The 24,598-nt window shown below is 38.1% G+C and overlaps 2 protein-coding genes across 4 annotated transcripts in view; one reads left to right on the top strand and one right to left on the bottom strand.

The window, feature by feature from the left end:
• Positions 1–24,598, top strand: part of HLH54F — a 174,329-nt gene that overhangs the window by 110,979 nt on the left and 38,752 nt on the right. The gene's annotated exons all lie outside the window — the stretch shown is intronic.
• Sardh (Sarcosine dehydrogenase) overlaps positions 3,575–24,598 on the bottom strand; it is a 29,518-nt gene continuing 8,494 nt past the window's right edge. Inside the window, exons 3-5 of one of the 3 annotated variants that reach the window (XM_067776805.1) lie at positions 16,833–16,975; positions 15,812–16,752; positions 3,575–10,543 (exon numbers count right to left, since the gene is read on the bottom strand). In XM_067776805.1, coding sequence (XP_067632906.1) covers positions 10,446–10,543; positions 15,812–16,752; positions 16,833–16,975 — 1,182 coding nt within the window. In that variant the 3' untranslated portion in view covers positions 3,575–10,445. Of the gene's footprint in view, positions 10,544–15,721; positions 15,742–15,770; positions 16,753–16,832; positions 16,976–24,598 lie in introns of those variants that run through there. The other 2 variants (XM_067776807.1, XM_067776806.1) reach the window with 2 other exon arrangements.

Here is a 24,598-nt window from a genome sequence, read left to right as displayed (position 1 = left end):
GAGGACGCCATTGGTCGTGCTATACCATCCAAATCAGTGGGCCCAGACGGCATAGCCATGCCGATGCTTAGAAGCCTAGGGAAAGAGGGTTTCAAATATTTAGCGCATGTCTTCAACCTGTCTCTTTCCACCTTTGTCATACCCAAAATATGGAAAATGGCCAAGGTGGTCCCGCTACTAAAGCCTGGGAAACCAGCTAACATAGGTGAGTCGTATCGTCCGATATCTCTCCTATCGCCAGTGGCAAAGACGCTTGAAGCCATTTTGCTCCCTTATTTCCAAGCAAATTTGCAGTTAGCCCCTCATCAGCATGGCTTCAGAAAACTCCATAGCACTACCACCGTGCTAAATGCCATTAGCACCCAGATAAATTGCGGTTTAAATCAATACCCCCACCATAGAACAGTAATCGTAGCGCTAGACCTATCAAAAGCTTTTGATACGGTCAACCATGGCTCGTTACTGCAAGACCTGGAAGGGTCTACCCTTCCCCCAAGTCTTAAAAGGTGGACCGCAAATTATCTGGGTGGTCGGCAGGCATCGGTGCAATTTAGAAACGAAACATCAAAACCAAGGAGAATTAAACAATGGGTGCCACAGGGTGGTGTCCTATCCCCACTTTTGTTTAATTTCTACATATCTTAGCTACCTTCACCACCGGAAGGAGTTACAACCGTTTCCTACGTCGATGACTGCACAATAATGGCCACAGGCCCAGGCCCAAAGATCGATGCGCTATGCAATAAAATAAACGGCTACCTCCCTGATCTCTCCAGTTTTTTCGCCTCGCAAAACCTGGCATTATCACCGACTAAATCTTCCGCGACCTTATTTACAACATGGACGTCCCAAATGTCGACCATTTTGAACATCCACGTCGATGGCACTACGCTTTCGACTGTCCTACACCCCAAAATCTTGGGTGTGACGTTTGATCAGGATCTACATTTTGGTGAGCACGCAGCCGCAATTGTTCCGAGAATTCAGAGCCCTAAAAAAATCCTCAAATCCCTCGCTGGCAGTACCTGGGGAAAAGATAAAGAAACGCTTATGACTACATACAAAGCAATTACGTGCTACGCGTCACCCATATGGTCGCCAAGCCTAAAAATCACCCACTGGAAGAAACTACAGGCCTGCCAAAATACTGCTCTTAGAATCGCCACGGGCTGTCTTCTTATGTCCCCAGAACACCATCTGCATAATGAGGCGAGATAACTCCCCATCAGGGAGAGAAATGAGATGCTGACCAAACAGTTCCTGTTGAATACCCAGAAACCTGGGCATCCCAACAGACATCTGATTGATGAACCAGCACCGCCTAGGGGCTTAAGGAGTCATCTTCGTAAGCATTTTGAGGAAATACGGCACCTGAGAACCCAGCCGTATGAAGTGAAAAAACACAAGCAGGTCCTTGGTGAACTCCATAAACAGGCGTCGGACCTTTATGCCGGGAATTGCCCGGTGAAACTCGCGGAAGAGGAACGCATACTCCCCAGGGAAACGCGTGTCACTCTTGCTCAACTTCGTTCTGGATACTGTAACAGGTTAAACTCTTACCTATCCAGAATCAACCCCGACATACAAAATGTATGCCCCGCTTGCAATGTGTCCCCACATGACACCAACCATCTCTTCAATTTTAATGTGGAACCAACGCCTCTAACACCCCTTTCCTTATGGTCCACCCCTGTTGAAACGGCAAGTTTCCTTGGACTCCCGTTAGAGGATATTGACGACATGATGATGATCGGTCGCGGCTATTAGGTGGGGCGAGCATTGCTACAACAACAACAAGTGGACTAGGGAAATGGAATAATCGGAGGACGTGAATTGGTTCGGGGATGGATCGAATTTTGGGCGGAACGTTTGGTGAGGGGTTCCTTTCAGCAGCTCGATGCAAACCGAAATTTTAATGAATGAGATGCTATGAAGTACTACTACGGCTAAAAAATATAACATCTACATGGATATCCAAACGCCTATTAAAATCCTGAGTTGAACTTTTTCGAGGGTAGTCTGCGAGTGCTGGACTTCGCTTGCGATTGCATTGAACTGTTTAAGATTAAGATTAGCATAATCCGGAAACTGTCAGGTGGATATTTTAGACCGCATTGTTACCACTGAACCGGATGTAGATAGCTGTAGAAAATTCGGTGCTCCGCTGGCCACCTTCGGTCTGGTCCCGTATACATCTCGCAGGGTAGCAAGATTCTCCTGGCCGGAAGAAGATAGCAGGCGGTCTGTGGAATTTTTTGTGTGCCCACCATGACTCATCTATAAATGATGATTGTGATTTTATAGTGTCACTATTCAATGGGAGTCCGTGCCCGAAACCCCGGTCTATACTGGGAAAACTGTTCCTGCTACAGTTACATGAGGTGGAATTATCGAATTACTTAATACCTGACTATCCAGATTTTTCCAGATCTGGGGGAGAGTGTTTCGGTTCATTTGGGGATTTATCTTGAGTTTTATGCGAAATTATATCAGGTGGTGTAAACCTTGAGTTAATTTTTTCTATAAGAAATATTGCATAAGCTTAACCTCCGAAGATTTTGCCAAAGCGCCTGGTCTTGAGAACACCACTTTTTCAATACTTTTAGCAGCGTCGAGATCTTTGTAGCTGCCGCATTAGCCTATTGTATTAATTGATTGAAAATATAACTTTTGTTTTTGTTTTTTATATTTTTCATCATTGATATTTACCTAAAACACGTTTACTTGTTGCATCGAAGAGACCTCGTAAGTGACAATCAGCTTTCCTAAAATATCAATCTCATAAGAACCATTCTTTATATAATCCTCATTTAAAAAATCGCCATCTTTTTGACTTATGTAAGCTTAGCCAAATGATTTTTCCAAAGCGTAAGCATATTCGGCACCTCGTAAGAAACCAACCACTTCTACATTACCCAAATGGCCACTTTCCCTTTCAAAGTTAAATAGGCTAAACGCTTTCTAATGCCCTCCCTGGGTCTGTTTATCATAAGCGTATTTCCCTTTGTAATTGCCGTTTTTGCGACATGTAAATGCGAGACCAGCTTCAAGCGGTTATCATCAGGTCTTAAATCGAAGCTCCAAAGATGATAACCTTTTTCACTACTCAGCGAGTAGAGTGCACGATAGCCAGCATTTCGTAGACCATCCTCTTTACCTGTCGACAATAGCGTTTGATAAACAGCTGAACAATCTTCTTTGGTATGTGCAGTTCGTAGACGAGTTTATCAACAAAGCTTAAGCGCCATAAGTGCAAGACGACCTTTCGACCTGATTGACATTTAATTCTAGATAATTGTGTTCCAGGTATGCCATCATTCGACAAAACAACGTCGATGATGCGTTGCAGAAAATCACGGCTACCTTCTTTGCAAGCAAAGCATACGAATAAAATAATTAAAAAAAAAAATTTTAGTTAAACGGTTTTATTGAAAACAATACTTACATGAAGTAATAATAATACTAAAAGCTAGAAAATAATTAGGTAGGTCCTAGGTACTAGTCATCATACTCCTCATCAATCTAGGGCGTTGATCAGACAATTAACTAAAAGCGTTGGGCGCGTGAAATTTCTAAAAATGTGAGGCGTAGCATAACCTTATTAAGGTTCAGTTGGTATTATATATGACTATCAATAGAAATTTGACTCGTCCAACGTTTTTATTTAATTGTCTGATCAACGCCCTAGATTGATGAGGAGTGTGATGACTGGTACCTAGGACCTACCTAACGTTTTGGCCATTTCGGAAAGATCTGGGGTTTTTGCCTATAAATCTCGCAGATCGTTCAACAATTTTCAGGAGTAGCTCCTTGCGGATGGATTGTCCCTCGTTCACTTACTCTACAGAGACTTCGAGCCTAACCCCGGTCTTTGGAATTGGTACTGCTGCATCTGCTGAAAAGAAATAGAGATACATAAAATGGTCACACTTTTGTCTGTATATCTCGTGTAAAGCGTAGTTTCACCTGGGGTTAACTCCTAATAATCGTCGCGAGCACAATTTTTTAAAATCATTTGTGGCTCCTTGGCGGTCACGCACAAAGGCGACTTACGGTAGCTATTGTCTGTTAATACTCATGACTCTCGTGGCACAGGGCGCCTCCAGTTTTTCGGCTGTTTTTAAGAGCTACAATTCCCGATGTGTTCGCACAATGTGAATGTGACCTACTAGAGTTTTGTTAAGCTTGCTTCACACTATCTTTCTTTCATGCAACATCTTATTCTTTCAAAAATCTTTGGTAAAACTTGTATGCAAATGTCAAACCGAAATGTCACGCAGAAAAAAAATTGGAAATCGAGTTAGCTTTTTAAGCAGTAAATTCAGTTGTGGTTGCTTTCTTAGTGTGTTTTTATTAGGTTGGCCTGAATTTTTTCTTGAGCATTTGAAAAGCCTATAACTATGGTTTAGAGGATCACTTGGAAAAACCGAGAAATCACTGTTTGGATTATGGTCCAACCTCTTCAAAGAATTGGTTTGGTCCAATAACCATAAAAAAACTAACTTTGCCGTTGTAGGTTATAATTAGAAATTCTTTTTTTTTTAACGTATTTTAGATTAGGATTTATTTTGATCCTTTTAACTATTTTTTTATTTTACCAACTTCAAACAATGAAAATTTTTTATAATTGAAAAATCAATATTGAAAATTAAAATATTGATAAAACATATTAAAATTACCATATATGTAATACTCCTATATTGCTACAAAAGGCTAGGTACATTCCCAAACATCAGAGTGCCGATATATTGCTGTTTAAACGTTTTTGTTTTTGTATTCAATAATCGAATGTACCTAAATTTAAATTTTTTTTGTCACACTTATGCTGCTACAAACACAAAAATTGTATAGGCTGTCTTGTTTTGATTTCGAATTCAAAACACATTGCGAGCATTTTCTTTTAGCAATATAGGAGGATTACATATATGAAAATTACAAAGTTCAAAGTAACTTAAACACAAAGTTAAATAAAAATAATAAGAACCCTACATTACTCCCCCTCCCGAAGAATTGTTGTTAAACAAATTAAAAGTAACTTTCTTTTTGGTTTTAGTGTTAGGAATTTGTACAACATCAATAAAGGCTGGTTTTAAACGATCAACAGCAATATTTTTTATTTCATCACCTTAAATTTTGTATGTCTTTTTCGATAACCTTATAAGGACTCTCATATGGATGTTGTAAAGCATGTTTGTTTACAACACGCACAAAAACAAACTTACAATCTTTTAAGTCCTTTGGATTAAAAATATTAGAAGAATTTTGATGATGGACTAAATTTGATCTAAAAGTTTTAAAGTGTTCACGTAAACTATTTAAGACATCTGATGAACTTAAATTTTCATTAACCGAGACCAAAAGCTCACCAGGTATCCGTAAATTTTGACCATAAACCATTTCTGCAGGTGTACCCGAAACATCTTCTTTGAAAGTTGATCGCAAACCTAGAAGTATTATCGGCAACTCTTGATACCAATCACTGAGCTCATTTCTAGCAATAATTGATGATTTTAACTGTCTATGAAAACGTTCCACCATTCCATTAGCTTGAGGATGGTAGGCAGATGTTGTTATATGATGACTCCCAAGTAATTTAGTTAGTTCCGAGAACAAATTTGATGTGAACTGAGTGCCCTGATCTGTTGTTATTTCTAAAGGAATGCCAAAACGAGAAATATATTCATTAAACAATTCCTTTGCAATAGTTGCAGCAGAAATATCTTTTAATGGATATGCCTCCGGCCAACGAGTAAATCTATCAATTAAAGTAAAAATATATCGATGTCCTTTTGATATTGGTAAAGAGCCTACAATATCCAAATGGATATGCTCAAATCTACTTTTTGGTATTGGAATTTTGAAAATAGGTGTTTTTGTATGACGATAAACCTTCGACTTTTGGCAACTGATACATTCTCGAGACCATAGATTAATTTGTTTGTTCATATTTGGCCAAAAATATTTTTTAATTATTAGTCTACGAGTAGCCTTTGTACCCGGATGTGATATTCCATGTAACATTTCAAAAATCGTTTCTCTTAAATTGTATGGAATATACGGTCGGGGATATTCACCCGAAATTTCACACCTTATATTAAAACTTAGTACGGGAGTTCTGATTAACTTAAGGTTATTAAAAATTTGACTGTTCGTTAGTTCATTTAGTTCATTATCTTTCTGTTGTACATTTTGTAAAACTTTAAAATTTAGCCCTGAATTTTTAATTGAATCAACTTCAAAAGATGTGTCAACTACAACATTATCTTTTCCTTTTATATACTGTATATCATTAGTAAACTGCGCACCAAATTCAAGATGTCTTGTTTGACTAGGGCTGCGCTCCGTTTTTGAGCTTAAAGCAAAATTTAATGGTTTGTGGTCCGTGTAAACCGTAAACTGTCGCCCTTCTAAAAGGTATCTAAAATGCTTGATATTTAAATAAATGGCTAATAATTCTCGATCAAATGCGCTATACTTCGTCTCTGATGGAGAAAGCTTTTTCGAATAAAAACCTCATGGCTCAGATGTATCATTAAGGTGTTGTTGTATGACACCACCAATTGCCGTATTAGATGCATCAACATTTAAAGAAAGTTTTGCATCTTTATTAAAATGTTATAATAATACCTTTGATCAAACTTTTCTTTAATACATTCAAAGCTTTTAGTTGATGTGTCGTCCCATATTAATGTTTTATCGCGTTTTTTGTTTGTTTTATTAATTAAATCATATATTATATTCGTTTACTCAGCAAGATTTGGAATTTACCATTCCTATAAATTTTTGTGCCTGTTTAATAGTTTTTGGACGTTCAAAATTACGTATGGCTGCTGTTTTCTCATCGGATGGGCTGATTCCAGAACTAGAAAAATTGTGTCCTAAAAAGTCAATATTGTTAACACCAAAAAAACATTTACTTGGTTTAATATTTAACCCGTACTCGGATAGTCATTCGAAAAGTACACGTAGATGTGTTAAATGTTCTTCTTCATTGTTACTCACAATAAGTAAGTCATCAATGTATGCAAATACAAAATCTACACCGTTAACAATTTCATTAATAAACCTCTGGAAGGTTTGTGAAGAATTTCTTAATCCGAAAGGCATACGCAAAAACTCGAACATACCGAAAGGTGTTGTTATAGCCGTTTTGAAGATATCTTCTTTGGCCATTGGTATCTGATGGTATGCTTTCACTAAATCAATTTTGGAAAATATATTTTTGTTTCGAAGATTCATATTGAAATCGTGTATATGAGGTAAAGGATAACGATCAGGTACTGTAATAACATTCAAGGGCCCATTACTGATACTTACGCCCCGATTCTAGTGCGGTAACAACATTCTTCACCACGGTAACGAAATCATGTAGCAACTTTTACACCCTTTTGGTATTCTACCCGCGAAAGTAGCCGGATAATTTTTTACCCACAAAAGTAGGTGGTTACATCGAAATCATGCATAATAAGCATATGCACATCGTCCCGTTTATTGTGCATGCAACCCAAAATGGTACTAATTTTGACATAGGATAAGTCTTTGTCTTTCACCAACCGAACGTTGTGAACCTAGTTTTGGTCACAAAGCTCTTGATTCTGGCATTATGTTGTTGATTGCAATGAAATAAAATGTATAGTGCAGTTAGGTTTTAGTAAGAAACGTTTCAAAATTTGCGTTCTGGTGTTGCCCAACTATGTATGTGGAAAACTCAGTAAATCATAAATGCAACGAGGCAATTTTTTTAGTGCTATTTTTATAGATGCTTACTTTTTCCCTTAACGTTTAAACTTCATATCAGAGGCTAGATTCAGTAAGTGTGAGTTTTGATCTCAGGCCTCAGGGTTCTGCTAGCACCTACGGGAATAATTTTATACAAAACATTTCTTCCGAAATCAAATATCCTTAGCATTTGCTTCCTTCTGTCTTCGAGTTAAAATATTTCTTGTGCCAAGATACTTAGTTTTCAATTACCTTGCGTGGCTTAACACCACAATAGTCCTGGAATTCCTTGAACTCATTGAGCTGGGTGAGAAAGATTTAAATATCAACGTGCCAAATTTCTTTGTATACGTTTTGAAAGGTTATTGATCTGGTACATTTTATTGATTGAGCAAATATTTATGGTGAGAGTTGAAGTAAATTCAAAATTATATGGGGGCTAACGAAAGTGTGGCGAATTTTTGGGCAATATTGTGAATTTTTACCTGAGTGAAAGAAAAGTACCAATCGTGGCTACTGCCTAAAAAGGACCAATATTGTAGAAAATGGACCAGCGGACCAAGACCATTTTTGGTCCAAATGGACCAAAGTGGCAACCGTGAAAGCGAAGAAAACTACCCATCAAATTTCTCCACAGACACTGGTGAGTTTTTCGGTGATGACAGCGTTACCACTTGGGCCAGAATCGCGGATAAAAGAACTGGTAACGATATTCGGTTACATAATGTTCTGAGTACTATTTTACCGGTAACGCTCAGAATCGGGGCGTTATTTAAAAATAAATTTCAAAGCTGATTATGATGCCATATTGTACGCGCCAAGTGGAGTATAATCGTGGCTAAGTTGCCAAGTTTACGCCAAGTCAAGTCAAGTCTATGCTAAATATTAGTAATGGCCCTTCAGTCTACGAAAATCGCCACATGGACGTCAGTCATTAGCTTCTTTTTTGGGCACTAAATGAGAGGGGATGCAACGGATGCATTTGATAGTCTACAAATTCCAGTTCTTAACAAAAAATCAAATTCGGTTTTGGCTACTTTGAATTTAATCGGATCTAGGCGCCTGTGCTTAGAAAAAGGAAGGTTTCCTTCAGTAACAAGTCTGTGGACCGTAGTATGCTTAACTGGTTTCGAATAATCTGGTTCAGCTATCAATGATGGAAAACTTTTTAATAATTTTATATATTTGTTATCTACTGAGAAAATTTTTGGAAGAGGAACATTACAGAAATATGAGATCGTGTTGACTGAAAGATTTGTCGATGGGTCAACTAAACGTTTATTTTTGATATCAATAAGCAGACCATATTTACATAAAAAATCAGCACCAATTATTGGTTTCGCTATGTCAGCTATTAAAAATGTAAAAGGAAATTCGCGTCTCCTAAATTTATATTCAAAATATTTTTTCCATATGTCGAAATTGTAGAACCATTAGCTGCTGTTAAAATAATAACGGATTTATTTTTACTTAAAAATTTTGAAACAGGCAAAACTGAAGTTTCTGCCCCACTGTCAATAAGAAAATTAAGTTTATTATTCCGATCATATATAAACAAGGGACGAGTAGATACTTCAAAATGTCCACAAATGTTGTTGCAGCGACACAACGGACGAAGTTAGTTTGTTGAACTATTGTTATTTTTAAAAGCACATGGTTGTTCGCACTTCAAAGCCTGATTACCGAACTTATAATGATACTTACAGAACCAATTTGGTTTGTCGCGAGACTTTGATCGATATCTAGACTAGAGGGACTTCTAAAACGATTCCTACTAAAAGATCGGGACCTTGAATAATTTTGACTCATCTGGTTTTTAATTTCACTGATCTCTAATGATAATTTTAAAAAATTTTTGCAAATAATGTTAGTTGTTTGAACCAAATTTGAAATAATTGGATTTTCACTTTTAGAATTTGGAAAATTGCTAACTGAAGCTATTTCATTTTTATTAAACCCTTCCCAAATATTATCAGCTAATTTAACTAATTCACTTATTTCGGTCGAATTCGAACTAGCAAGAATAACACTTAAATTTTTGGGTAACTTCCTCATCCAAAGCTTTTTAAAGATTTCCTTGCTAAAACTGTTTCCAGAGAGTAGCACTAGAGACGTATAAAACTCAGAAGGTTTGCGATCTCCCATTTCTGAATCGGATAACACTCGGTCTAACTTGGCATTCTCACTTAATGAGTGCCGTTCAATTAAAATTTGCTTTAATGCAGAAAATTTTTTATTTTCAGGGGGATTTTGAATGAAATCAAGAATTGTCATAATTACATCCTGCGGAAGTGCAGTTATGACATATTCATATTTTGTCCCTTCCTGAGTGATGTTCTTTCGACTAAATTGCATTTCAGCATGGCTCACCAAATCCCTTATTTTGTTGTTGATAATCTTTTAAATTGTTGTTGATAGTTGTCACAATTGTATATTTTTTACTGATTTTGAACTTACTGATAAATCCCTTTATTTGTTGTTGTATTTGGCTTGTTTATTGTTGAATAATTTCTGTCACCCCACGATATCTGCTGCTCCTTTATTTTCACATTCGTTCAAATTGTTGTTATTTTACCTTCGTTATTATGTGGTTATGTCAATTCTATTATTTTTTTTTGTTTCTGTTGATTTATTGTTTGACTTTTTTGTTATTGTATCACTACAACTTTCACCGCAAATATTATTGTTTTTACGGAGGAACGCATAAATGTTCTGACCAGTACAAATTAAGCCCGTGAAGTGGTTGTTGTAACTATTGTAGATGTTGCGTCAAAATCTCTGTTGATGTTGCAATCACAGAAAATAACCGCTCCTGGCAGGGTCGCTAGTTGTAGGTTATAATTAAAAATTCTTTTATTTTTATTATTTTAGATTATATTTTGTTTTGATCTTTTTAACTATTTTTTGTTTTACCAACCTCAACCAATGAAAATTTTTAATAATTGAAAAATCAGTATTGAAAATTAACATATTGATAATACCTATATGACACTACTTTATTTTCGTGTATTTTTTCTTGTATTTTATCCTCAATTTTTTGTCGCACTCCCTCCTAATACGGCTTCAGTACTGGTGTAACTGTGTAAACTATATTTCAAAAAACTAACGAAATACAAGGAAAATACAAACTAGTTCATTAAAAACAAACGAGCCAGTTTGTATTTCGATAGGTTTTTTTGACATTCGGCCGTTTTTTCTTTATTTTTTTCTGACACATGAAAATTTGGTTTTTAGTTTGAAAATTTGGTGCACAAAAACGCAACTAAAATCAACTTTCTTGTGAAAAAAGTGAACCATTAGAGACCGAAATAATTTTCGTGTGTTATTTGCATTGTTTTTATTGTTAAAAGTGCTAATGTAAAAATAAAATGCAAAACATAAACAAAAACATGCCAAACTCACTAATTTTGGGGGAATAGTGGTCTCGCTTTTTCATGATAGAAATTGTTTTTGTGTTTTGAAGTTCCGATAAAATTTCGTCAGTTTTTTTAGCTTGGAATCCAAGCAAAAATAAAGTAGTGTCATATATGCTTAAAACATATTAAAATTACAAAGTTCAAAGTAACTTAAACACAAAGTTAAATAAAAATAATAAGAACCCTACAGCCGTATAGTGTTATATTGCAATCTCCCGCGAATAAAACAATATGGCCTTAAAAACAAGTAAGGAAGGCTGAGTTCCGGTGTAACCGAACATTACATACTCAGCTGAGAGCTTTGGAGACAAAATAAGGGAAAATCACCATGTAGGAAAATGAACCTAGGGTAACCCTGGAATGTGTTTGTATGACATGGGTATCAAATGGAAAGTATTAAAGAGTATTTTAAAAGGGAGTGGGCCTTAGTTCTATAGGTGAACGCCTTTTGGAGATATCGCCATAAAGGTGGACCAGGGGTGACTAGAACGCGTTTGTACGATATGGGAATCAAGTCAAAGGTCTTAATGAGTATTTTAAAAGGGAGTGGGCCTTAGTTCTGTAGGTGGACGCGTTCTCGAGATATCGCCATAGAGGTTGATCAGGGGTGACTCTAGAATTTGTTTATACGATATGGGTATCAAATCAAAGGTGTTAATGATTATTTGAAATGGGAGTGGGCCTTAGTTCTATAGGTGGACGTCTTTTGGAGATATCGCCATAAAGGTGGACCAGGGGTGACTCTAGAATGTGTTTGTACGATATGGGTATCAAACAAAAGGTGTTAATGAGTATTTTAAAAGGGAGTGGGCCTTAGTGATATAGGTGGACGCCTTTTCGAGATATCGCCATAAAGTTGGACCAGGGGTGACTCTAGAATGCGTTTGTACGATATGGGTATCAAATCAAAGGTGTTAATGATTATTTGAAATGGGAGTGGGCTTTAGTTCTATAGGTGGACGTCTTTTGGAGATATCGCCATAAAGGTGGACCAGGGGTGACTCTAGAATGTGTTTGTACGATATGGGTATCAAACAAAAGGTGTTAATGAGTATTTTAAAAGGGAGTGGGCCTTAGTGATATAGGTGGACGCCTTTTCGAGATATCGCCATAAAGGTGGACCAGGGGTGACTCTATAATGTGTTTGTACGATATGGGTATCAAATTAAAGGTAATAATGGGGGTTTTAAAAGGGTAGTCGTATATGTGAAGACGTTTGCAAGATATCGACCAAAATGTGGACCAGGGAGACCCAGAACATCATCTGTCGGGTACCGCTAATTTATTTATAAATGTAATACCACGAACAGTATTCCTGCCAAGATTCCAAGGGCTTTTGATTTCGCCCTGCAGAACTTTTTCATTTTCTTCTACTTAATATGGTAGGTGTCACACCCATTTTACAAAGTTTTTTCTAAAGTTATATTTTGCGTCAATAAACCAATCCAATTACCATGTTTCATCCCTTTTTTCGTATTTGGTATAGAATTATGGCATTTTTTTCATTTTTCGTAATTTTCGATATGGAAAAAGTGGTCGTGGTCATAGTCGGATTTCGGCCATTTTTTATACCAAGATAAAGTGAGTTCAGATAAGTACGTGAACTAAGTTTAGTAAAGATATATCGATTTTTGCTCAAGTTATCGTGTTAAGGGCCGAGCGGAAGGACAGACGGTCGATTGTGTATAAAAACTGGGCGTGGCTGCAACCGATTTCGCCCATTTTCACAGAAAACAGTTATCGTCATAGAATATATGCCCCTACCAAATTTCACAAGGATTGGTAAATTTTTGTTCGACTTATGGCATTAAAAGTATTCTAGACGAATTAAATGTAAAAGGGCGGAGCCACGCCCACTTTGAAATTTTCTTTTATTTTTGTATTTTGTTGCACCATATCATTACTGGAGTTGAATATTGACATAAGTTACTTATATACTGTAAAGATATTAAATTTTTTGTTAAAATTTGACTTAAACATTATTTTTTTAAGTGGGTGTGTTCGTCATCCGATTTTGCTAATTTTTATTTAGCACACATATAGTAATAGGTGCAACGTTCTTGCCAAATTTCATCATGATATCCTCAACGACTGCCAAATTACAGCTTGCAAAACTTTTAAATTACCTTCTTTTAAAAGTGGGCGGTGCCACGCCCATTGTCCAAAATTTTACAAATTTTCTATTCTGCGTCATACGGTCAACCAACCTACCAAGTTTCATCGCTTTATCCGTCTTTGGTAATGAATTATCGCACTTTTTCGGTTTTTCGAAATTTTCGATATCGAAAAGTGGGCGTGGTTATAGTCCGATATCGTTCATTTTAAATAGCGATCTGAGATGAGTGCCCGGTAACCTCAAAATTTACTCAAGTTATCGTGTTAACGGACAGACGGACGGACGAAAGTACGGACAGACGGGCGGACATGGCTCAATAAAATTTTTTTTTTCCATACTGATAATTTTGATATATGGAAGTCTATATCTATCTCGATTCCTTTATACCTGTACAACCAACCGTTATCCAATCAAAGTTAATATACTCTGTGTGCAAAGTACGCTGAGTATAATGAAATTTTGCTGCTCATCTCAGCTTAAGCGGCCGAAGTGGCATTGCTAAACCCAAGTCAATTTTAACTGTAGTTCAAACTCGCATTAAACTATCATAGTCGCGCATGAATATTAATTGAGTTATAATTTTTGGTAACCACAAAAGTGTCAAAACTTAAAGTGTTGCGAGTGCACATGCACATTTTCTACTACGTCCATAGCACTTCACAAATTTAGTGTCGACATAATTAATTGCGCCACTTCAAAGAAAGTAACGAAACACTTTTTAAAGGTCACCAAAATTTTTAAAGCATACATAGGTATGTATGTATACAAACAAAAATACCTACATATATGTATACCCAATAAACATTTTTGTTTAACTAAAAATTGGTATCGGCGTCAACATCGGTCTGCTTTTGGCCGATCCTTTCTCATCATTGTACATCTTACATTATTTGATGTTTGTCAGATTTTTTTGTGTCATTTATTTCAATCTGTGCGCTTACAAAAGTAAAAGTCTGTCCCCCAGCGGTTTAGGGTACTTAGGATATACCCGCGGTAGGTATGCCTGTCGTAAGAAGCGATTAAAATACCAAATTGATTCAAGGGGTTGCCAACGCAATATATAGCATCTCCAACCCAATTGCCAACCTCACCTACCCGTGGTGAATCCTGTTTCTTTAACAGCCGAAGCTCTGGTGACCCCAAGTTCCTCATGGACCTAGGGGGTGTGGGGGCAGTATGGCGTAGAAGATTTCATGTGGTCATACCAAAAGGTTCCCGAAATAGTCGGGCTAGTACCTTAATGGTGTTTGATACCGCAACGTACCAGATCTGCATCCGGCAAAGGACCACCAAAATCGATAACACTCCCCAAGGCCTTCGGGGAGTGTCCTTATCGCTACAACAACAACAACAAAAATGCAATGGAATCCATATGACCTTTTCACCATTTAGTCTCAGAAAATGATCAACACTGCAAACAAAATTTATTTTTTTTAAACCTTTGAGAGCTTTTTTCATTTGTTTACTGGGGATTGCATAGTGTGTCCTTGTGCAAGAATTGGTCAACGTAGGATTTAATGTTGACGTCCAAACAGATGTTTGTTTCAGATAAAATTTATTGCTTTGGTAGAAATATCGCTGCCAAAGAAGCCACTTGACAGTATGCTGAGTTTATTCGTGTGACTTTTGAGTTCGCCAGTGATTAGTGGTAAATTGCCGACGTCGCGGCCGTCGAGGTATAGATCTGGTGTGCTCGCCTGGCATCCCAAATGTTATAGTCCCAGAAAAAGTAACATCGAAATACTGGGGAAATGGAATAAATGGGACAAATTGAACTGGTTTGGGGATGGGTCGAAGTTGGACGGAACGATTGGTAGGGGGTTCCTTTCAGCAGCTCGATGTAAGCCGAAATTTTAATCGATGTTGGTGTGGGAGTGCTAGACTTCGCTTGCGATTGCATTGAACTGTTTACGAATAAGATTAAGAGAATCCGGAAACTGTCAAGTGGATATTTTAGCCAGCATGATTACCTCTGAACCGGATGTAGATGGCTGTAGGAAAATCGGTACTCCGCTGGCCACCTTCGGTCTGCTTCCGTATACCTCTCGCAAAGTAACAATATTCTTCTGGCCGGAAGAAGATAGCAGGCGGTCTGCCAAAATTTTTGTGTTCACCATGGCTCATCTATCAGTGATGATTGTGATTTTAAAGAACCACTATTCAATCGGAGTCCGTGCTGAAAACCTGGTCTATGCCGGGAGACCTGTTCCTGCTACAGTTGAATGAGGTGGAATCATCGAACTACTTAATGGCTGACTATTCAGAGTTTGCCATATCTAGGGTAGTGTGTTTCGGCTCATTTGGATCTTTGGGGGATTTATCTAGAGTCTTATGCGAGACCATATCATGTTGTTAAACCCTTGAGTTGATTCTATAAGAAAGATTGCACACGCTTAACCTCCTAAGTTTTTGCCAAACGCCTTGTCTTGAGAACACCACTTTTTCAATACCTTTAGCAGCGTCAAGATCTTTGTTGCTGCCGTTATTAGCCTATTGTATTAATTGATTGAAAATAAAACTTTTGTTTTTGTCTTTTATTGTTTTCATAAGTTATATTTACCTAAAACGCGTTTATTTTTTGGATCGAAGGGACTTCGTAAGTGACAATCGGCCTTATAACGCTTTCCTAAAATATCAATCTCATAGGAACCATTCTTTATATAATCCTCATTTATAAAATCGCCATCTTGTTTACTTATATAAGCTTGGCCAAATGATTTTTGCAAAGCGTAGGCATACTCGGCACGTCGTAAGAAACCAACCGCTTCACCATTACGATAAACACCCTCTAACCCCCAAATGGGAACTTCCTCTTTCAAAGTTAAATAGACTAAACGCTTTCTAATGCCGTCCCTGCGTTGTTTATCGATAGCCTTTTTCCCTTTGTAATTGCCGTTTTTGCGACATGTAAATGCGAGACCAGCTTCAAGCGGTGTATCATCAGGTCTTAAATCGAAGCTCCAAAGATGATAACCTTTTTCACTACTCAGTGAGTAGAGCGCACGATAGCCAGCATTTCGTAGACCATCCTCATTACCTGTCGCCAAAAGCGTTTGATAAACAGCTGAGCAATCTTCTTTTGGTATGTGCAGTTCGTAGCCAAGTTCACCAACGAAACTTACGCGTAATAAACGTAAGTCGATCTTTCGACCTGATTGACATTTAATGCTGGATAATTGTGTTCCATTTGGAGGTATGCTCTCGTTCGACAGATCAGCGTCGATGATGCGTTGCAGAATATCACGGCTATGTGGACCTTGTATTGATATAACACCCAAGTCGGTGGTTACGTCACGTAAAGTTACATTAAAGCCTTTATCTCGAATTTCAGTGAGCAAGGTAGTGTAAGTGTAATATGCAGATGCGCCACCAGCCACAATATAATAGCCATGCCCAGAAAATTTGGGATCGTAGACAGCGCCAGTGCCAGATCTCAAACAGGAAACGGTAACGTCGGCTTCCACACCACCATTTTTGTTGAGTACGCAAGTATAAACTGTTCTTAAAAAATAAACGAGGAGATAAATTTAAACAGATAATTTCAAACCGGCAGCTGAGATAAGAAGATCTTCCATTCCTACTTGTTTGGGCCACGATTTGTGTTTGCACTAAAAATCCAATCAGATGCTTTTTGTGCGTCCGGTCCTTCCATTATCAATTTGCAAAAATAGCTCATATTAAAGATGGCTGCAGCATTTCGGCAAGCCTCTGCCTCTTTGCCAATCTGAAATGAATGCGTATATGTACATCAATGTCAGATAAAGCTTCCTCGGATGCCGTAGCAAATCCTATCAAGCATACTTAATGTTCTTAAACAGGACACAATAAATACTATAATTCCGTTCGATTTTATATATTTACAAGTAGGGGTGTTTAAGTTCGGGTGTAACCGAACTTTATATACTCAGCATGAGTTTCAATTGTACAGTTCATTTAATATAAATTACTTTTCTCAAACTACTGAGGCATATTTTATGCCCCTATTACGATTTACAACTCAACTCTCTTTCAGTTGAAATTGGGCAATCTGGTATTACAGATTACAACTCAACCTGTCAAAAAAATTTCGGTTGAATTTGCCTAGCCTAACAACTTTTTGCGGCATTACCGTTTACAACCGTGTGTTTTTGTAGTTGTCAAAGACATCAAAAGGTAACGTTTTGCAAGACAGTGATCACCTAATTTGTATAAACAATTTTCAAAGGTGGTATCAAAAGGCGCGTTTCGACCTCCGTTTTTAGAATCTTAGATGAAAATTAAAAATTTTATTTCTGTCAAAAGATATAAGCGAAATATAGGTTCAAATTTTCATGTGGTTGAATTTTGCCAGTTTTATTATACACACACATACACTAATGCAGAAAGGTGCTGGGCCCACCCTAGGTTATTTTCATAAATTGCGCCCACGCAGAAAGGTGTTTTATGCAAAAAAACTATTGATCGGGCCCCATATTTCGGACCCTCTCGGGGCCATTTTATGGGTTTTTATAAATATTTTTCGACAGAAATAAAATTTTTAATTTCCGCTTTCGGATCCTAAAAACGGAGGTCGAAACGCGTCTTTTGATACCACCTTTGATATTTTATGATAAAAGTTAGATGGTGCACCGTCTTATAAAACGTTACCGAAAAAAAAAATAGAAAGCGGGTAGTTAAACCTTTTTTAAACAAACAATAATCAGCAATTTTGTACACATTTATGGAAAAAAACAACGTTTCAACGAAGGATTACATTTAATAACTTTTTGACTTTATGGAGTGGCATCCTGAAGTTGGAATTATGCGAACGTGAGTCCCATCGATACTACCCTTTCCTCCTTAGAGTAAAATGCGATTTTTGAAGTTTGGATTTTAATCCACTTCTCACAAATATGCTCCTCAATAATATCTAAAAACAGTCCAACACCAAAATCATTTCCACCGTATTTTTGATAGCTGCCGTCAGCCAGGCATCGGAGTAGCGCATAATTTTAAAATATGGGTACAGCCTTCCTCGAACGCGTTTGCGGAAATGGTCCTTAATTGTGTTTAGTAAGGACCAAAATGCTTCCTAACAAATCTGCAAAATAACTTCCTTAGAAGCTCATCATTTGTCACTTAAACGTTTTATTACTTGGTGATTGGTAGTTCCAAGGGATTGGAATGATCACACGAATGTTTTCCGTATTCGCGACATGTCAATCACCAACATTTTCGCCGTCATAAAATAGATCTAAGCTAATATCCGTTTTGTTTTTAATAACAAAATCACTTTTACAAATGCTTAAATGTCCGCCACAAATTGATCAGCTGTTCATTTATCTGTCAAATCATCACTTTCTTAGGTTGGCAACATCAATTCAACTTCAACTGAAATAAGTTGTAATTCGTAATACCAAACAGGAGTTGTGCTGTTTTAATTACAATCCAACTAAGTTGAGTTGTAAACCGTAATAGGGGAATTAAACGCAACCAATTCCCAAAAAAACTAAGGGATTCTAAGTTGGGGACATCTGCATTTTAAGGAAACATACCTAAAACCTTAAGCTTTCGATATGTTTCAATATTATGAACTTTGGTAACATAACCACGGTTGCCACTTTGGTAAATTGGGACCAAAAATGGTCCTTTCCAACCTCATTTGGTCCACTGGTCCCTTTTGCTCCTTTTTAGGCTGTAGCCAAGATTTTAGTAAATTTGTCTGTTTCTCGCTGAAATATTTACAAGACTGCCCACAAAATTTTCCACACCTTCATTAACCCTTATCTAATTTTCAATTTACCTGAATGGATTTCTTACGAAAAGAAATTCTGTTTTTAAATGAATTCTGTCTTTTAAATGAAGATGAACAATAGCACTTCACTTAGCAGATAGTTTAGAAAAGTGTTGGATCTTGAAGCAAACCAATTTTCGTTAATTGTAGATGATACAAGCGGGCAATCAGAAAATCTTGTTATGGTGGCTAAATATTTCGATCGGTTATCAAACACTTTTCGTGATAGTTTTTTGTCACTATTTGAACTTAAAAAAAAAAGTTGTTCCAAATGCACGTGCACCTCAAAGAAATTAGACGGAGTCTAATTGTTCACTGATGAAGCCATTTTTGAATTAAAAACTAAATCAAAGCATGAGACTAGGTTGTTTTATATTAAGTGCACTTGCCGCTCCCTTAAGTTATGTTCAAGTTTTGCGTGCAAGCATACCGAGAGGTATTTAGGGTTTGTGAAACAATATATCGACATGCCAAACAAAAAGTGGCTCTTAAAATTTTTTTACAAAGCGTCCTTTGTGAACATTTTGAAAGTGATATTTTTCTTTGGGATGTCGATATTTAAATTTTATTCACACAGCCCAAAGCAAATTAATGAGTTTAAGGAATTCCAAGACTATTGTGGTGTAAAGCCACACAAGATACTAGGCATTTATTTAACTCGTTGGCTCACTTTGGAAAGTGTCTTCTTGCGTACGTCTCACACTGCGATGCGGCTATATTTTCTATCTTGTGTTCTGCAGTTGTCAAATTCAATATCAGTTACAGAATTAAAAGTTTATTTATATTTCCGGGCTGCACTAAAGAGTTCAATCAGAAAAAGTTTTTCCGCCGATATTATACCATCAATATGAAGCACATGTTGAGTAATTTTAGGTACAATGATTAAATCAAAATATTGAGTATTTGAAAAATTTCAGTTTACATAATTTAGAATACTAAGTATCTTAACCCAAGGAATATTTTTATTGGAACTAAGGCAGAAATATTTTTTGAAAGCGATAACTTTACAAATGCTCAACGTAGATATTTTATAAACGCTGTGTGCCAAACTATTTCCGTTGTAGAACAGAACCCCAGAAACTTTAATAATAACATTGTTGACTAATTTCTCGTTAGTTAAATGTGATCAAAATTACATTACTACACAGTTGAAACTCTTAAGACCTTTCAATGGTCAATCTGAGGAATGTGGCTGGTTTCAATAAATGTGAGGTTTGAAATGTAAATTTTTCTCGAAAACAAATCATATGGAAAAAGTGTACATTTCAAAACTCGCACTTACTGAATCTAGGCCATAGATGGGAAAATTGAAGCGTGAGGGTGTATTGGTAAACGGAAGAGTAAAGAAGTAAATTTGTGTATCATTAAAAAAAATTGGAGCATCCAGCCATTGGTCTGCCTCCAACAGATCACATCACTTCCCATTTTACACATACTCTATTGAACAAAATTATTTATTTACATACGAGACGCCATAACTCATCATATCGTCGCTGCGCTCACAAAAACAGTTATGTGTTTTTCAGTATCTTTTCAGGAGATCAAAAAAACTTATTTCTGGTGTCCGTTTGCACAATTTTGCAAATGTTGTATTTATTTTGAAATCCCAAATCGGTTTAGCCGTTCTTGAGTTATGATTTTTTTTTAGAAAAAAATCAAATATGTATGTATATAAAAGAAAGCGGTGTTAGTTACACTACGCATAACTCAAGAACGGATGAACCGATTTGGCTGAAAATTGGTGGAGAGGTAGCTCAGAACCAGGGAACGGGCATGTGATACTTTTTATCCCGCTTTTACACCGCTGGGTGACTAGGGTCTCGAGATATAGGCCAAAACATGGACCCGGATACCGCTAGAATGTGTGTGTATTATGGATATCAAATGAAAGCTGTTGCTGAGAGCTTTAAAGTAATTTAGTCGCATCAACCTGGCAAAACTGATAAATATGCATGCGAAGCCGAAATAAAGACATGAATTAATAATACCCACATACCTATTTACATACGTCCTATTCGATTTGCCCGAAATTTGGTATATAAATTTGCCTATATTAGTATTTACGATGCTTTTTTCCGGGAAGTAGACCAGAGACGGACTGGGACTGTGATTAGGACTAGGACTGGGACTGGGACTGAGGCTGAGACTGAGACTCGGAGTGGGACTGGGACTGAGACTCGGAATGGGACTGGAACAAAATACATACCACCAAGAATGAGAAAAACTTGAGAGAAGAGATAAGAGAGAAGGAAAAGACTGAGAAAGAGATAAAATGAGACGAAGATGGTGATAGATGAAGCGAAAAATATGGAGGGAGGAGTGAATACAAAGATTAGGAAAAAGTGTAGAGCCTCGCCCCTCTAGACGGAAAAAGCTTATTAAAATGTATGCAGATAGACCAAAAATATAGGGCAGAACAACGTCTGCCGGTTCTGCTAGTATAGTGATAATAAAATATGCAATAAAAAAAACTTTGAAAAAAACACATAACTGTTTTCGTTAGCGCAGCGACGATATACTATTCGTATACCCAGTTGAAGTGTCCTCGTTTTTACAAAGAGAATACCGTTTTTTACCCGAAAAAATCCTTGGGAAAGAACTGCACAATACATTCATAATACTAAAGAATTCCAGTAGCGTCAGGTGGATGTAACTGGATAAAAAGAGCAAGTCGCTTATCAGCAGAACCTGGGGAAAAGATAAATAAATGTTGCTCACAACTTACAAAGCCTCACTTCAAAAACACATATTGGAAAGGGCTTCATGTGTTCTAAATACATAATACCACATAACAGATACTTCTCTATTTTTCAGTTGACTTACAGAACGGAAATGAAAGAGATAAAAAGTGTCTAGTAGGAAAATATGTTTTATTAACATGTTTTAATAATTATAAGATAGGTTAGGTTAGGTTAGGGTGGCTGCCCGAGGGCACACTTAGGCCAGTAGTACTAGGCCCGTTGTGATACCACGAAAAACACCGTTACCTTTCCTCTTCGAACCATTTTGAGGACCTGATGAAAGCTACCAGGTCCTTGACGTCATGCTCCACAACCTGACTCATAGTATCAAGAAATGGAGCTCCCAGAAAGCGCTGCCATGCTCCGCTTAGCGCTGGGCAGTTGCAAATGAGGTGAGCCACCGTTTCCTCCTCCTCATCTTCTTTACAACTCCTACAGCAACGACGATAAGGCGCTCCTAGCCTTTCTGCATGCCTACCTATGAGGCAATGACTCGTTAGTGCCCCCACAAGTCTGGAACTTGTATCCCTTCTTAGGTTGTACACGTGGCGGGACCTTTTAGGATCCCATTTAGGCCAGGTTTCTTTCGATGTTCGACATCCCGGTGTTTGAAGCCATCTTTCGTCGGCTTGACGGTAGATGTGCTCTTTTAGCATTAGCTTGCTTGTGGACAGGGGCATACCTAAGCGTTCTTGTCCAGGAAGAACCTGCTTGGTTGTACCCTGCCTAGCGAGTTCATCTGCAACGCAGTTTCCCTCGATATCCCTATGTCCAGGGACCATTGTGAGGTGTACACGGTTCTGTTGAGCCATCTCTTGAAGAGATCGGCGACAGTTTAGTGCTAGTTCAGAATTGAACGAGTGGGAGCCCAGAGATTTTATGGCAGCTTGGCTGTCGCTGAAGATAAAAATTTCTTTGCCAACAATGTATGTCCCTATCCTAGCTGCGGCTTCCATTATGGCTGCAACTTCTGCCTGGAATACACTGCAGTGGTCGAATAGTCTGAATGAGAGCTGGAGGTCATGGTCCCTTGAGTATACTCCACCCTCAACTCTCCCGTTTAGCTTGGAGCCGTCCGTGTATATGGAAATGCTGTTGCTCATAGCTAGGCACTTATCCGACTCCGTCCAGTCATCCCTGCTGGGTATGTTTATCTTAAAGTTGGTTTCCGCAACTGTTGTGGTCGCACGGCGATCCGTGCTAGGAGGGAGAAAACTGTATTTCTTTAGTATACTTGAGTGTCCTGTGGTCCTGTTGTTCCAGCACGACAACTCCCTTAGATGCAGCGCTGATGTTGCCGCTGCTCGATGACCAGCCAGATCCAATGGAAAGATGTCAACAATGACCTGAAGAGCTTCGCTAGGCGTTGTTCTTAGAGCCCCGCTTATGCTTATTATGCTGGATCTGTGGACTTTACCCAACAAGTTTAGGTTTGACGCCTTGCTCAAGGCTGGCCACCATACGACTACCCCATACAGCAGTATGGGTCTGATAATCGGGGTATAAATCCATCTGCATATGTTGGGGTGAGTCCCCAATTTTTGCCAATGGCTCTTTTACACGTATATAATGCAATGTACGCTTTCTTTTGTCGCTGGATAACGTTGTCCTTCCAGTTCAGCTTTTTGTCTAAAACTACGCCTAGAAATTTGGCTTTATCTGCCAGGCTTAGGCGCACCCCATTTAGTTCTGGTAGGTTCAACGATGGTATTTTGTATCGTTTGGTATATAAGACAAGCTCTACTTTATCGGAGTTGACGCTGAGTCCACAACGGGAAACCCACAAGGAAACCTCTCGCAATGCTACCTGCATCAAGTCGCACAAAGTTTGAGGGAACTTGCCTCTGTAGATAATCGCTAGTATCTCTTAATAGCGAGTTTACCGTTAGGTTCCATAGTAAAGGGGAAAAGACACCACCCTGGGGCGTGCCCCTTGCGACAAATCGTGTTATCTCAACCTTCCCCAGTGAGGAAAGCACTTTCCTTCCCCTGAGCAGTTGATCAATTAGTCCCACTAGGGGTCTATTTACGTCCAGATCAGTTAAAGCATTGTTAACGGCGTCTGGACTTATATTGTTGAATGCTCCTTCAATGTCTAGGAAGGCCACAAGACAATAATCTTTTTCGAACAAGGATGTTTCTATAGTAGAGACTAGGCTGTGTAGCGCAGTCTCCGCAGATTTACCTTTGGTGTACGCGTGTTAATAGTCCGAAATGAGATTCCTATCAATGCTTGTAGTGAGAAAATCGCTAACTATTCTCTCTAGGGTCTGAGTACGAAGGATGAAAGACTGATAGGTCTATAGTCCTTCGGCTCGTAGTGAGAGGCTTTGCCTGCCTTAGGAATGAATATGACCGTGGCGCTCCTCCATGAACACGGAATATAGTTCATAGCCAAACAAGCGGTACATATGTGCCGCAGCCAGTTGGCTGATAACTCCAAAGAGTAGATAAGTTGAGCGGGTACAATCCCGTCTGGTCCAGCAGCCTTAAAAGGTTTAAAACTTTTGACTGCCCACCTCACTCTCTCCTCAGTGATGGGTATATTCACAGCTTGGTTTGCTGCAGGTACTTCCGGTGCGTTGGTCATATTTCCCGGGAAATGTGTGTCCAGGAGCAGCTCTAGAGTTTCCCCTTCTGTGCTGGTCCAGGTACCATTCGGTCTCCGCAGAAAGCTAATAGCTGTTTGCGTCTTAGACAGCACGCACCGTAGCCTGGATGTGTACACGACACTTTCGACTCCAGTGCAGAAATTTCTCCATGAAGTTCTCTTCGCTTGTCTCAGGACTTTTTTGTAGGTCCTTAGTTTGTCCTTGTATTCTAGCCATTGTGACCCGTTATCAAAGAATTTGGC

The sequence above is a fragment of the Eurosta solidaginis genome, chromosome 3 (assembly GCF_040869045.1).
Source record: "Eurosta solidaginis isolate ZX-2024a chromosome 3, ASM4086904v1, whole genome shotgun sequence".
Taxonomy (NCBI): Eukaryota; Metazoa; Arthropoda; class Insecta; order Diptera; family Tephritidae; genus Eurosta; species Eurosta solidaginis.
This window is presented reverse-complemented; position numbering and strand designations above follow the sequence as displayed.